This window comes from Talpa europaea, assembly GCF_964194135.1.
Source record: "Talpa europaea genome assembly, chromosome: 8".
NCBI lineage: Eukaryota > Metazoa > Chordata > Mammalia > Eulipotyphla > Talpidae > Talpa > Talpa europaea.
In genome coordinates this window covers 60,640,439-60,656,258 of record NC_140075.1, presented here as the reverse complement: position 1 = coordinate 60,656,258, position 15,820 = coordinate 60,640,439, and the positions used below count along the sequence as shown (strand labels likewise).

At 40.7% G+C, this 15,820-nt stretch overlaps 1 protein-coding gene across 2 annotated transcripts; it reads left to right on the top strand.

Moving 5' to 3' along the window:
• Positions 1–51: 51 nt before the first annotated feature.
• Positions 52–15,230, top strand: RAB2B (RAB2B, member RAS oncogene family; the record flags this gene model as incomplete). 2 transcript variants are annotated; one of them, XM_084239766.1, is made up of 8 exons in its annotated part: positions 52–97; positions 322–393; positions 2,789–2,856; positions 9,218–9,300; positions 9,514–9,606; positions 13,369–13,480; positions 14,071–14,139; positions 15,123–15,230. In XM_084239766.1, the coding sequence occupies 8 exons, from the start codon at positions 52–54 to the stop codon at positions 15,228–15,230; spliced, it is 651 nt and encodes a 216-aa protein (XP_084095892.1). The 2 variants fall into 2 exon arrangements, with proteins under 2 accessions (XP_084095892.1, XP_084095893.1); XM_084239767.1 differs by lacking the exon at positions 322–393.
• Positions 15,231–15,820: the final 590 nt, after the last annotated feature.

Genomic DNA, 15,820 nt, shown 5'->3' with positions numbered 1-15,820 from the left:
GCAGGTGGTACGTGAAGTCGGGCGGACCCGGAATCTAGAGGAAACGGGACCATGACTTATGCTTATCTCTTCAAGTACATCATCATCGGGGACACAGGTAACCCGCCGCGACTGTCCTCATCGCTGGAGCGGAGATCCGAAGTCCCCAAATCGGGTCGTGGGGGCGGGGCTCTGTTAGTGGGCTGGGCGATTTCGTGAAGAACGTTCGGGGGCGGGGCGGCCGGGGGCGGGGCTCCGGGTTCCCTTTCCCTAATCCGGACGCCGGGACTGAAGGCTGTTCCTGGAGGGTGTGATTCCTAGAGTCTCGTCCTCCTCTTTCAGGTGTGGGGAAGTCATGTCTCCTTCTGCAGTTCACAGACAAGCGGTTCCAGCCTGTCCACGACCTCACCATAGGTAAGTGCATCTGACTAGTTATAAAAAAAAACTGACTAGTTTACATGGAAAGTTAGCAGCCTTCAGTGTGCGAAGGAAAGTTTCTTCTCGCTACTTTTAAACTAATCCGAAAGTATATTAAATGAGGTGTGACTAGAAAATGCTATACTTGGAAAGAACTGCAATGGGGAGTAAATAATTAAGAGGTAATTTAAGAGATGAGCGTGTAGTATGTATTAGGAATTTTTTTTGGGGGGGGTCACCAAATGCCATTTATATGTTTATGGAAAATCTCATGACAGCATAAATAATTTTTCAAAAACTCTCTAAACATCGCGGTAACAATGCTAAATATATGTTTTTCAAAACCATCATCACACACGAATGAATTCTTGTGTGTGAGAGGAGGATGCAAATTGAAGGGTGATCCCAGATTTAGAATGAAAAGATAGATGAAAATACTAACTTTCCTTTTAAAGAACAGTATTAGAACGCTCCAAAAACACACTGGTGATCCTGCAAAGTATAAACATGTCCCATACATTTGTGATAAAGAATGGCCTGCTGCCTCTTCCCTATAAATGCATAACCCCAGCCCAGATAATAAATACATAAAAAACCTTTCCATGAAAATACAGTTTCTGAATAAAATACTTGGCTCCCACTCTTAACATAGTGCCACTTTCTAGTCCTGTCTTTATGAAAGTTGAAGGTATTATTCCTCCCAAAGTACTTTTTCAGAGTCAGCTTTCTAGTGGGTTTAGACATGAGTAAAAGGACAGCATTAACAGGAAATATTTTTGGTAAATGAGTATTAAGTGAATACCAAACTGTGATAGATGCTAATAATACAATGCTTAACAAAGTAAATATTGTGCTTGCCCTAAGTAGCTTACTGTCTTCCAATATACAGACAGAATCTGAGACTGCGTGCAGAAAGTAAATTCCTATTGCAGAAGGAAAGCTGAGGCTGCCATCTTTATCAGGAGACGCTGAAAATTGAAGAATGAGTAGGAGTTAGGCAAAAGTTTTAGAGATGTGGAAAAAGTGCGAGAGAGAATAAATGTGCAGAGGCTCAGCAATGTCAGGGGTCAGGCCACTTTTGAAAAACTGATAGCAACTTACTGTGACTGGAGCAAGGAGTTTGAAGTGAAGTTTGAGTTTGAAGTAGCAAGAGAATAAATTAGAGAATAAATTAGGTACCAAGTTTTGAAATACCTGAAGGTGAAGGGAGCAAATGACAAGTTTTAAAGTGAAGAATGAAGCAATTGTGTTTTCAACTAGAGTCTAAAATGGGCTGCATTTTTTCTGACTTCAATTTTCTGTACCAAGATAAATAAGGCAGTTAGGTAGAAAATGTGTGCAAAATATAGGAGTTTTGAATGATAACTAGATGAAGTTGCATAAAGAAGATAAAGTTTTTTAAATTTTTCCCAGTGGAATTCAATTCCTGCTGATCAGAAAGAAAAAATAGTGGCTTTTTTCAGTAGCTTTCACTATTTTTGATGAGGCAATCTAGAGTTGTAAGAAATAATTTTTATATCTTTCTTATTCACTGCAGTACCTTAGTGTTGAGAGGGATATTCCAGATATATTGTGCTTGGGGCACTTTATGGGTGCAGATCACCTCTTTAGTGGAAGCTAGGTTAGTGTGCTTTCTTATTTGGAAATCAGAATTCCCTATACTATGTGTAAAGTACTGTATAAAAATAGGAAATAGGACAAATTGTCTGATTTACAATAAAGTATTTGTAATGTAAGTGACCTTCAATTTTTAAGTTTTGGCCTGACATTGCCTTGAAAGAAGATGAATGCCATTAAACTAAAACCTTTGTTAAGACTGTCAGATTCCATACTCCTATGAGAGGCTATTTCCCAGTGAGCTCTGGGAATTATTGGAAGTGTATCTATTATCTGAAGTGTATCATTCTTGCGAACCCATTTCTTAGGTGGGTTCTTTCCTCAAACAAAAAGTTCTACTTTGTAAAAGAAAGGACTATTGTTGCATATAGAGGGTCAGGGACTGAGAAAAATGTTAAGAAATAGTTTCAAAATCTTTAGCTGTTTTAAAAAAGTTACAAAATTGAATGTTACCTAATCAAAGTTGTGCATTAACTAACATTGCTAAAAATGTATTCACCTTTTCTACTTGACTCTTAATTAGTTTCATCCCCATATCTGCCTTTTGGTTACATTCCTGAAGTCATTATCACCTAGGACACAGTTCTTAATTCTAGAAGGCAAATGAAACCGTAAGAATACACAGTTAAATGGAGCTATTAGGCAGCAGTAATGGACTTAGTGGCACTGAGTGAGGATGAGTCATATTAGTACACTGAGGGAAAGCAAGAACTTCTCATTCAACATAGCTCTTGTTCATGAGTATCATGTTTTTTCTCTCGGTCTTCACTGACAGGTGTGGAGTTTGGGGCCCGCATGGTCAACATTGATGGAAAACAAATCAAACTGCAAATCTGGGATACGGTGAGAGAGGACAAAATAATTAGTCCCTGGTCATTATGCAAATATAATAGTAAAGGCTAATTCAGGGGAACAGTACTGAGGATGGGACTAATGGTAACGAGAATAGGGGAGGAATAAAATTAAAGATGTAGGGAAGTTTTCACTTCCATCTGTTTTAGTTACAAATTATTTTTTTCTTTTAAATTCTCCAGGTAATATATGAGTTTGTTCTAGTGAAAATAAAAACAAAAAATCAAAATGAATAGAATAAAAAGTGAATGTCCCCTTTACACATCTAAATATCTCTTTTTTCCAATCTTAGTTTCTGCTTTACCAGAATAAACCACTATTAATACTTTCAGACTTTTTCTCTGCATGTAGATACATAAATGTAAAAATGTACAAATATATGATAATGGTTTTGTTTTTATTAGTTTTTGCATTATAGAATTGTGTCATAGTAGACCTAGCTGTGTGACTTGGGTTTTTATTTAAGGATTTGTTTTGGAGACTTAAATGTAGATATAGGTAAATCTACGTCATCCCTTTAATCACTGCACAGGATCATAGACTGTCTATACCATAATTTATTTACTTCTTCTCCCTTGGGGAAAGGTAGTTTCCAGTTTTTCACCATGGCAAAATTTCATTGAACATTCTTATTTACTATATGTTTATGTAAATGTTTGTGAATTTCTGTGGAATAGCTGCCCAGAAATGGAAATTCTGAGTTAAAGTTTATGCATATTTTATTTTATTTTTTTTATTTATTTTTTTTTTAAAACTTTTTTTTTTTTATAGAGGCATGTTTTTATTTATTTATTATATTTGTTTGTTTGTTTTGTTTATACATGCGCTGGGTACAGTCAGAAGCGCGGGAGGGTGAGAGAATTCACCAGAGCCAGAGTGGGGAGCAGAGCAAGCAGAGGGACTGAAGTACACTGCTGAGGGGAGCAGCGGGTGGCAGGAGAGGTCTGCGCACCATGTGGGATCCTCCTCCGGTGGCCGGGGAGCAGCCGGGGATCGAACCGGCGCCGCAGAGGCCGCAGGCAGCTTCGCAACCCAGCGCTCAACCGCTGCGCCACCGGGGAGGCCCAAAAGTTTATGCATATTTTAAACTTTGATAAATGCCAAAATTTAGCCTGACAGTGTAATTTTGTTTCATCCAGGTAAATTGTCCTTATAGGCAGTATCCCACTTGGTTTTTCTTTTCTTTCCTCTAAGAAAAACATCCTAGTTTTCTGAGTTAAAGGGAGCTAGCAATATTGCTAATATTCACCTAAAATCTCTTCCTGTTTTTGCTTCTTATTTGATTCTGTTTATTCTCAGAATGGAGAAGTGAAACTCGTATATCTGATTTATACATAATTTTTCTTTTTTCTCCTTCTCCTTCCCTCCCCCAACACATATAGATGTCTATCTTAAAAGCAGTTACTTACTGCTGTAGGGCCTTTTTGCACCGGGTCCTTTTCTGGTGGTCCCCAACATGGTTGCCATTTTTGGATGAACTAATTGATCAGATGCTGTTTACAAGCACGATATTCTTCTGTGCATTTGTTGGTTGTATTTCCAAGCATTTGAATAAGCATTTGCCTTCTTTTTTTTTTTTTTAAGATTTATTTATTTATGCATACAAGACCTGGGGTACAGGCCAGAGGTGCAGGAAGTGAGAGGATTCACCAGAGAGAGTGGGGAACAGAACAGGCAGACTGAAGTACACTGCTGAGGATAGCAGCAGGCGAGTCAGGGGATGTCTACTGTGCCATGTGGGTAGCTCCCTGGCTGGCCAGGGATCGAGCTTGTGCTGCAGAGACTGCAGACAGCTTCACAGTGCTGTGCTTAACCCCTTGTGCCACCAGGGAGGCCCCCCACTTGTCCTTCTGATCAGATTTTGCACCTCACCATCTTATAACATGAACGTAAATCATTTCACATCTCTAATAGTGGTAGGACCAACTAGATGCCTCTAAAACTTCAAACTTGCTTCATTTGATCAGCTTTTCTCTAGCCTTTTCCTTCCAATAAAGCCTAAGAGGTATTATTCTATGCCTGTTGCCAAAATTAAGAGAATATATTTCTTTTTTTTTTTTTTAAGATTTATTTATTTATTTATACAAGCATTGGGTACAGTCAGAGGCGCAGGAGGGTGAGAGGATTCACCAGAGCCAGAGCGGAGAGCAGAACAGGCAGAGTGACGAAATACACTGCTGAGGGGAGCAGCGGGCGGCAGGAGAGGTCTTTGCCCCATGTGGGACCCTCCTCCGGTGGCCTGGGAGCAGCTGGGGATCGAACTGTCGCTGCAGAGGCTGTGGGCGGCTTCGCAACCCAGCGCTCAACCGCTGCGCCACCGGGGAGGCCCGAGAATATATTTCTTAAACAACTATCACTAATCCCTTCTTTTATTCTTGGGGCCTACAGTTCTTTGTCACTATTAACCCAAGTAGGTATTACAACTCTCCATTTATTTATTTATTTATTTATTTAGTTAGTTAGTTAGTTAGTTTTATTTATTTATTTATTTATTTATTTTTTAAATAGAGGCATGCTTTATTTATTTGTTTGCTGGTTTGTTTGTTTGTTTTGTTTATACATGCACTGGGTACAGTCAGAGGTGTGGGAGGGAGGGTGAGAGAATTCACCAGAGCCAGAGCGGGGAGCAGAGAAGGCAGAAGGACCGAAGTACACTGCTGAGGGGAGCAGCGGGCGGCAGGAGAGGTCTGCGCGCCATGTGGGACCCTCCTCTGGTGGCCGGGGAGCAGCCGGGGATCAAACCGGCGCTGAAGAGGCTGCGGGCAGCTTCGCAACCCAGCGCTCAACCGCTGCGCCACCAGGGAGGCCCTAGTTAGTTAGTTTTTATTGAATTTTTTCTTCTCATTGTAGTCTCCATAGTTCTCCTGCCACCTTATCACCCATGAACTACCACCACATTCCCTTGTATTCTGCCCTCCCCTATTTTGCTCCCTCTTCTACCCTCTCCTTTGCTGTAGGCCTCAGCTCTGTGGTCAGCCTGCTAGTTTTGACTTTTTCCTGACCTTTTGCTTGGTTTCCCTATATTCCACATATGAGTGAGACCATGTCTCCTTTTATTACTCCCTGGGTTTGTATTTCTCACGAGGGAGATTTGACCCCCTCAAAGCCACAGGACACATTTTGAGGAGGGGACACAGAGTGAAGCACATGTAAGTATCAAGTTTAATATTATTAACTAGATTCCGCCTTTTACTTAAACCTCTACCATTTCCAAAAATTGATGTTTTGATGCCAGGAGACCTTATAGCTGTCAGTCAGTGGTATGGTCATGGTCATGAGAATGTCTAAGTGTTGGCTTGCTGGGATTTTTTTCCTTCTTTTTTAGCTTAGGTGGTAATGAGTCCTGGATGGATCGTAACTAAGAAAGTCAAGAGCCACTGCTCTGTTGACAGAAACTAGCTTAGTTCCTTTCTGCTCTCTCTTAATAATTATTTTGAATTCAGACTAATCTTTGTTGAATCACATAGGTCTCAGAATACTGGGATTTTCTATTTATTTTAAGATTCCTACCTATAATGTAGTATCTGTTTTGTCTACCACTCTCTGGATAAACCTGATCATCTCTCTCATGAGCCCTGATCTGCTGCTCATTGCTTACCCACCTCAGCATTCCACTTTGTTGACCCTCACCCATTCCCAGAGCCATTGTACATGAAAATGTTTAGGGATTTCCATGAAGGGTATTTTTTTTCTTATTTATTTTTTTTCATTTTTGTGTAGAAGAAATGGGGTATAGACCAAAGGTATGTGTTAAGGTGGTGGTGAAAGGATTCATCAAAGGCAGAGTTGTGAGCAGAACAGGCAACTTTACTGAACTACACTGCTGAGGGGAGCAGTGGGCGAGACAGGAGAGGTCTGCTGTGCCATATGTGGGTTAGCTCCCTGGCCTAAGATTGAACTCAGGCCATAGTGGTGAGAGCGCTGAGACTTAACTCCTAGGCCAATAGGAAGGCCCCATGAAGAGTATTTTTATTTGTTTATTTATTTATTTATTTATAAGGATTCTCTCTCTCTTTTTTTTTTTAAAGATTTATTTTATTTATACAAGAGCTGGCTTACAGGCCAGAGGTGCAGGAGGGTGAGAGGATTCACCAGAGACAGGGGGGAGCAGAACAGGCAAACGGACAGAAAGCACTGCTGAGGGGAGCAGTGGGCGAGACAGGAGAGGTCTGCCACGTCATGTGGGCATCTCCCTGGCCGGCTGGGATGGAACCCACACTGCAGAGGCTGTGGTCAGCCCCACAACGCTGCACTCAACCTGCTGCGTCACCAGGGAGGCCCAAGAGTATTTTTAAAGAGACTTTAAGTTATTCAAAGTTTTTCAAAGATTTTGTTGTTACCATTTTGATTATTGACGAGTATTTAGAGAACCATATTAGTTTTTACCTTTGTTCATTCTCTATACATTGTTGCCCAAATAACCATGCTAAATGAAAAGTCTCTGTATTGTAGCTAATATAAAATGTTGATTAAATAATCCCAAATTCATTGTATTTTATTTGGGAGTATATTTTGATTCTTAGGAAATGAGTGTATCTGATTTTGTAGGAATTGATATTTCAAATAATTTATCTTGAAACAATAACATACAGTTCCACTTGAGAGAAATTAGAAAGCTGTTGAAATTCTCTTTATCAAACCATCATCTTACTAAATATCTGCTTCAGATTTTTTTCCTGTGGCTAGACAAGGATGCCTCGGACTGATTAGACCAGCCCAAGTAGAATGGCTCTTTCTAACTTCCTGGCTCACAAACTTTAGTTCATGAAATGGACTGAGATGAAGAAGTAGAGTGATTTTATTTTGGCAATTTCTGATGATTCACAGGAAGTGTTTTCAACTGCTTAAGTGAAACGCTGTCATATAATTCAACCATTTTGTGGGCCCCTCTCAAACTTTCCCTTTTAGTTCCTAGTAATCCAGGGGAAGGAAGGAGTTTTCACCAATAACAGAAAAGGAGAAAACTCAGTAAGAGATAAAAGCAAAACAGGAATCAAATAATTTAAAATATGAGATTGTCAGAGAATAAATAAAACTTTAAGTGAGCTCTTAGAAAAAGGTGTATTTTAAATCTTAAAATATTAAAATTATCAACAAAGTTCTTTAAAATTATTTTTGGATTTTTACATACTAACAGGCATGCAACTCATTAAAACACTGTATGCTTCCTGTAGAAAGGAATTCTTGTGTTAGAAAAGTAACCTTATGTACCATAATTCTCTTCCCACCTTCAAACCCAGGTTTATTTTATATGACATAATGACTAAGAGAACAAATTTTTGTACTAGAAAGTACTGAGTTTAATTTGTAGATTCAACATTTATAGGCTTTATCACTTTTTCCCCCCCAAGATTTATTTTTTATTTATTTATGCATACAAGAACTGGGGTATAGGCCAGAGGTGCAGGGGGCGAGACGATTCACCAGAGACAGAGTGGGGAGCAGAACAGGCTGATCTACTGAAATACACTACTGAGGGAAGCAGCAGGCAAGACAGGTGAGGTCTGCTGTGCCATGTAGGAAGCTCCCTGACAGAGGATGGAACTCATGCCACGGTGGCTGGCAATAGCTTGATAGAACTGAGACTTCAACCTGTGTGCACCAGGAAGGCCCTAGGCTTTATCACTTTTTTAAAAAAATTTTTAAAGATTTATTTATTTAAGCATACAAGAGCTGGGGTACAGGCCAGAGATGCGGAGGGTGAGAGGATCCACCAGAGACAGAGTGGGAAACAGAAAAGGCAGACTGACTGAAATATACTACTGAGGGGAGCAGTGGGCAAGACAGGAGAGGTCTGCTGTACCATGTGAGTTGCTCCCTGTTTAGCTGGGGATCGAATTCGAATTCATGCTGCAGAAGCTGCAGATTGCTTCATAGTGCAGAACTTAATTCCTTGCGTCACCAGGGAGGCCTGGCTTTATCACTTTTGACCAATTATTGAACTTACTCATTTGAGTCTCACTTTTCCCATTTGGGTTATTATTATTATGCTCTGAGAAAGCCATTTTTTTCCCCATGTCTACATCTTCATTTTCCCATCTTAAAATATGTCTGATTCTCACTGGCATGGTGGGGTGCTACTGGCCTGTAGTCACTGGAGCCAGTGATGCTCAACACTTAGCAGTTTGATGGACAGTCCACCCCAGTTATCCATTGCACTCCCACTGAAAAATAATGGTTTTCCACTTGGGTTTCTCCCGAGGCAGTCATGTTTACTTCCCTAGTTCTCTTATTTTAATATAATTCTTGTCTGAAGTTAAGGCCTTTGTGTTAGAGTGGCATATGATCAAGTCAGTTCTCTGGAAATAACCTGGTTTTGTTGGGATTTTTTGTTGCTATGTTGGTGGGAAAGGCTGGGCAAGAATCCTTCCGTTCTATCACCCGTTCCTACTACAGGGGAGCTGCGGGAGCCCTGCTGGTGTACGACATCACAAGGTGAGTCAGATCTGGTGCGTGGGTGGGAGACTTTTCCTATGTTCTTGAAATATTTTTCTTTTCTACTTACTGATTCTGGCAAGAATGCTAAATAAGAGTGATCTCTTCAGTATTTTTCTTTATACATGTAGTTTACTCCTTTATCATGCATTTGGAATTACTTTAGCATTTTGAAATGGGCCCCTGACCACCTTTCTAAACTTTTCTGCTTAGACGTGAAACCTTCAACCACCTGACCTCCTGGTTAGAGGATGCCCGGCAACACTCTAGCTCCAACATGGTTATCATGCTAATTGGGAATAAGAGGTAAATTTTTATTTGTGTAAATAATAAGAACCAGGAATCATGGGAGTCCTATGTCAACACTGACGCATTTGGTTCCCAAGCTTTTTTAGTTTATGGTGTTCTTGGTGTCTCAGTACAAGAATTTTTTTCTTGTGATAAAATATAAATGATAAAATTTATCATTTTAACCATTTTCAAGTGTACAGTTCTGAGGCATTAAGTACATTCACACTGTTCTGCATCTATCTCTACCCTCTATCCCCAAAACTTTTTCATCTACTCATACTGAAACTCTGTTTCAATTGAATACTAACCCCAGTTTCCCAGCCCACCAGTCCCTAGCAACCATCTGTTTTCTGTCTCTATGAATTTGACTACTCTAGGCACCTCGTATTAGTAGAATCATGTAATATTTGTCCTTTCATGATGGACTTATTTCATTTATCATAATATCCTCAAAGTTCATTCCTATTGTAGCATGTGTCAGGATTTCCTTCTTTTATTTATTTATTTATTTTTTTTTTTAAATAGAGGCATGTTATTTATTTATTTATTTGTTTGTTTGTTTGTTTTCTTGTTTATACATGCACTGGGTACAGTCAGAAGCGCGGGAGGGTGAGAGAATTCACCAGAGCCAGAGCGGGGAGCAGAGCAGGCAGAAGGACCGAAGTACACTGCTGAGGGGAGCAGCGGGCGGCAGGAGAGGTCTGCGCACCATGTGGGACCCTCCTCCGGTGGCCGGGAAGCAGCCGGGGATTGAACCGGCACTGCAGAGGCTGCGGGCAGCTTCGCAAGCCAGCGCTCAACTGCTGCGCCACCGGGGAGGCCCAGGATTTCCTTCTTTTTTAAGGATGACTAGTGTTTCACCATAAGTGGTGACCACATTTTTTTTTACCTATTCATCCACTGATGGACACTTGGCTTGCTTTGACCTTTTGCTATTGCGTATAATGCTGCTATTAACATGGGTATACAAATGTCTGTTCAGTTTGGTTACATACCCAAAAGTGGAGTTCCTGCATCTTATAATTATGTTTGATTTTTTGAGGTACTGTCATACTGCTTTCCATAGGCTGCACCATTTTACATTCCTGCCAGCAGTGCACAGGGGTTCCAATTTCTCCATCTCCTCACCACACTTACAGTCTCAGTAAATCTTTTTTTTTTTTTAAAGGTTTATTTTATTTATTTATGCATACAAGAACTGGGGTGTAGGCCAGAAGTGCAGGGGGTGAAAGGATTCACCAGACACAGAGTGGGAGCAGAACAGGCCCATCTATTGAAATACACTGCTGAGGGGAGCAGCAGGTGAGATAGGAGAGGTCTGCTATGTCATGTGGGTTAGCTCCCTGGCCAGGAATCAAACTCGAGCTATAGTGGCTGCTGATAGCTTTATAATGCTGAGACTTAATCCCTTTCGACATCAGAGAGGCCCCATTCTGACAGTTTTAAGTAGAAAAGTGGCTTGATCAAAAAACTGGCTTGATCAAATTGTAAAAGGTTATTCTGGAGGGAAGCAAGAGTTGAAATGGAGGTTCATTTGCAGTAATCTAACTAATAGTGGGTTGGACTAGGGTGATGATGCTGGAAAGAGTGAGGAAAGGGTGCTTTTAGGGTACGTTTTGGAAGTGCCTCACTTTGGGGTGGATTGAGTATTTGAAATGAAAGTGGAAATGATGTTAATAATAGTGTCTTGATTTTTGCTTTGTGCCATTTACTGAGACGTAGAAGCCTGGGGCAGAAGTAGGTTAGTGGGAAAATAATCAAGTTCCATTTTGATCTAAGTTTGAGTTGCTTTTTATATATCGGAATGGAAATGAAGAACAGACAAATGGACTAAGAGATCTGGAGCTTAGAGGAGCATCTGGGCTAGAGGTACAAATTTAGGAGTGTTGACATTTAAATGAATAGTTTTTCCCTGGTCTTCACACAGCTGAAGAATAAAAACTAGACATATTGTGGATTTGTTGTTCTTTTAATGGACTTACTCTTGATTTTTTTCCCATGGTTGAAAAACTTGAAACCTCCCAAACAAAAACTTCGAATTTGAAAAGTGAAACTCAAAGAGATCACCCTTACCTTATTCTGCAGCCTTTTGTCCATCTTTCGTAATGTCTTTTTGTGCCACTTTATTCCCTTTCTTAGTCTTTGGCTCTTTTTTCCTCCATATCATTTTCTCTGAATCTTTCATTTCCTTGGTAGTAAGCTGCTACTGTACAGGTTAATAAAGAAACATGAGAATTAAGGCAACTGTGTTCTTTTTTTTCAAAGATTTATTTTATTTGGGGGCCTCCCTGGTGGCACAAGGGGTTAAGACACAACCTATGAAGCTGTCCACAGCCACTGCAGCACAAGTTCTATCCCCGGCCAGGGAGCAACCCACCTGGCGCAGCAGACCTCTCCTGACTCGCCCGCTGCGCCCCTCAGCAGTGTATTTCAGTCAATCTGCCTGTTCCACTCCCCACTCTATCTCTGGTGAATCCTCTCACCCCGCTGTACCTCTGGCCTACACCCCAGCTCTTGTATGCATAAATAAATAAATCTTTTTTTTATTTTATTTTTTTTTAATTTTTTTTTTAATTTTTTTTTTTTTATAGAGGCATGCTTTATTTATTTGTTTGCTGGTTTGTTTGTTTGTTTTGTTTATACATGCACTGGGTACAGTCAGAAGCGCGGGAGGGTGAGAGAATTCACCAGAGCCAGAGCGGGGAGCAGAGCAGGCAGAAGGACCGAAGTACACTGCTGAGGGGAGCAGCGGGCGGCAGGAGAGGTCTGCGCACCATGTGGGACCCTCCTCTGGTGGCCGGGGAGCAGCCGGGGATCGAACCGGCGCCGCAGAGGCCGCGCGCAGTTTCGCAACCCAGCGCTCAACTGCTGCGCCACCGGGGAGGCCCAATAAATCTTTTTTTTAAAGATTTATTTTATTTATTCATACAAGAACTGCATAAATAAATAACAAATCTTTTTAAAAAAGATTTATATATTTTATACATTTTATCTTTTGTCATTTTATACATTTTATACATTTATAAAATGTATCTTTTAAAAAAAGTTCATACAAGAACTGGGGTAGAGGCCAGAGGCATGGGGGTGAGAGGATTCACCAGAGACAGAGTGGGGAGCGGAACAGGGAGATCTACTGAGATATACTGCTGAGGGGAGCAGCAGGTGAACCAGGAAAGGTCTGGTGAACCAGGAAAGGTCTGGTGCACCATGCAGGTTCACTTCCTGGCTGGGGATAGAACTGGTGCTGCAGTGGCTGCTGAGAGCTTTATAGTGCTGAGACTTAACCCCTTGTACCACCAGGGAGGCCCGAGGCAACAGTGTCCTTATTTCCACTTAACTCCCTTCTTGTGGGTTGATTTCAGTAAAAGAGGAAGGAGTGCTCATCCCTATGGGATAGGACATCTATGATTTTGCTACCTTCTAGCCACTGGAAATTTCTTTTCATCTTTCCTAAATTCTCATTGTATTGCATTCACAAAAGCAGTCTAGAACATAAGCTTTGAGTAACTGGGCTTGCCTACCCCTTTATAAACCTTCTCTGTAGTAGAGTAAGGCTTAATCCTCAACCATGCAGCAGCTGTCATGAATCTGAAGAATATTTTCCAAGAGGCTACAGAAATCAGTAACCCTGTGCTGGAGAGTATCGTGTAGAGGCTACATACCTTATGGATTAACTGGCATTTGAAACAGCTATGGGATTCTTTTAGAATGAGACTTGCTTCTTTTACTTCCATCTTTTTTTAGTTTCCTCCCTGCCCCTCAATTAATCTCTTGCAGTGACTTAGAGTCCCGCAGGGATGTGAAGAGAGAAGAAGGAGAGGCCTTTGCTCGGGAACATGGACTTATATTCATGGAAACTTCAGCCAAAACAGCCTGCAATGTTGAAGAGGTACTATTTGGAAAAAATAGGGAAAACTCTTCATAGACTACACCTTAGCTATGTCCTTTTATTCAGCATTCTTTTTTCCTGTAAGACATGGATAAGGAAAAAATCCTGTAGTCATGGTAACCATAAGTCCTCCCTTCAAGGGAATTCTCCTATTTTCTTTCACATTTATTTCTAAGGTTTTCCTTTTGCTCTGGGTAACATTAATTGGTAAGTGGATTAGAGGACTCTGTTACTTGTAAATCACTTTATTGGAGGATCTAATGGCCTCTACTGTAGTCATTCACAATACTGGTGTTGACTGTGTCTTCAGTGACTAATGGCAAAGAGAGCATGTTTGTTTTATTTGTAGAGAATGCTAGGAACATTTTGGGTCAGTACTAGATGCCATATAATCTCTTTTCTCCTTTTGAAACTACTCTCAATTTTTTTTTTTTTTTTTTGAGGAACTTTGGTGAGCCGTCTGTATTTTCACTGTCTTCTCTAATGGTTCCTAATACATCTTAGATAACCAAATAGGAGTATTTATATTTGGCTATCCTCATTTTTCTACCTAAACCTGAGCCTAATAATATGATTTGTGTTTCCTTTAGGCCTTCATTAACACAGCCAAAGAAATATATAGAAAGATCCAGCAGGGTTTATTTGATATCCACAATGAGGTGAGAAAGTGTGTGTGTGGGGGGCTAGGAGGGTTGTGGGGAGGGCCTGTCAGTTACCTTTGCTTTGTCTTAAACAGAGAGCTGCCTAGAATGTGAGCATTGCTATCTAACATCACACTATTTGAAGCTATGCCAGTTTAACTTGTTTTTTTTATGTAGCTACATAGAAAATTATCATCACATTCTGTTTTTTTTTTCTTAAGTCTGAGACCCATAATTCTTAGAGATTATTTTTAAAAAAAAAAAAAAGATTTATTTATTTATTTATTCAAGCACTGGGTACAGTCAGAAGTGTGGGAGGGTGAGAGGATTCACCAGAGCCAGAGCGGGGAACAGAACAGGCAGACTGACGAAATACACTGCTGAGGGGAGCAGCGGGCACAGCAGGAGATCTCTGCGTGCCATGTGGGACCCTCGCCAGCGGCTGGGAATCGAACTGGCACTGCAGAGGCTGCAGGCAGCTTCGCAACCCAGCGCTCAACCGCTGTGCCACCGGGGAGGCCCTCCTAGAGATTATTAATAAGGGATCTAAAAGGCTTATATAATATGGGAGGTTTTCTTCTCAACCTGTTTTTTTTTTTTTACTATTCCCGCGCATTGGGGAGGTGTGATTCTTAATTGTTCAGCAGGGTTATTTCTATAAAGCAAATTCCAGGGCAAAAAAAGAATTTTGTGTTAAATCTACTTTTTGCCTTCTCCTACTCTTAATCACATCCTGATTCTGCATGTAACTATGAAACTTAAAACAGTCATCTTAAAGTGGGCACAGAAGCCACTACTAATCATCAGTAATCCTTATATCACAACTGGTCATCACATCCTTATAGCCATGGATTATTGTTTCACAACAGTCTAACTAGGGCTCACGATTACCTGCCAAGGTGGTATCTGAAAATGTAAATCATGATTCTCCTTTTATCCTCCCTTGTTCTTCCACTTCAGCATTGAGAACTGAGAGGGATCTCTTACCTCTTCTTTTGCAGGCAAATGGAATCAAGATTGGTCCCCAACAGTGTATTTCAACATCGGTGGGATCCAGCTCCTCCCCGCGGAACTCTGGTGACGTAGGGTCCAACTCTGGCTGCTGCTGAACATCTGGCCTGATCTCTTTTTTTCTTTCTGGAACAGCTTCAGATCAATAGGCTTAAAGAAAGAAGTCTAATTTGCTTTGGCTGAGAAAAGCCTCTTTTCAAAATATGATGTTTTGCCTTTCTACATAAAAAGACCAGGGGAGAATTTGGTCCCTTGCTGACCTGTCCTTCTTCAGGGATGTGAGCATTCCCTATAGTTAGGACTTTTCTTATCCTTCTTCTGTTTTAATTTCTACAATGTTAGCATCAAAACTGATTGTCATAGTAGTTCAAAAGTAAATATATTGTTTTATGAGCCTACACAGTGTACACCCCACCAAGTAAAATTAGTAATAGGGTCTAGGACAGTGTGCTTGAGCACTTAAAGTTACTGGGATCTAGATAGCCATGGACCAGAGATCCTCTGCCTAGCAATTTCATTGAGTTATTTTACTTCCTTGTCTTTGGAACCCACTCACCACTTCATAAGAGATCTTGAAAAAGATTGTTCCTTCTACTTGAACTTCTCAAAGAGGCTGAATACTTCTTTACCATCCTTTAACTAGCTTCTCTCTTTCCTGGAGTAACTACAAAACTGTGAGAGCCACAGA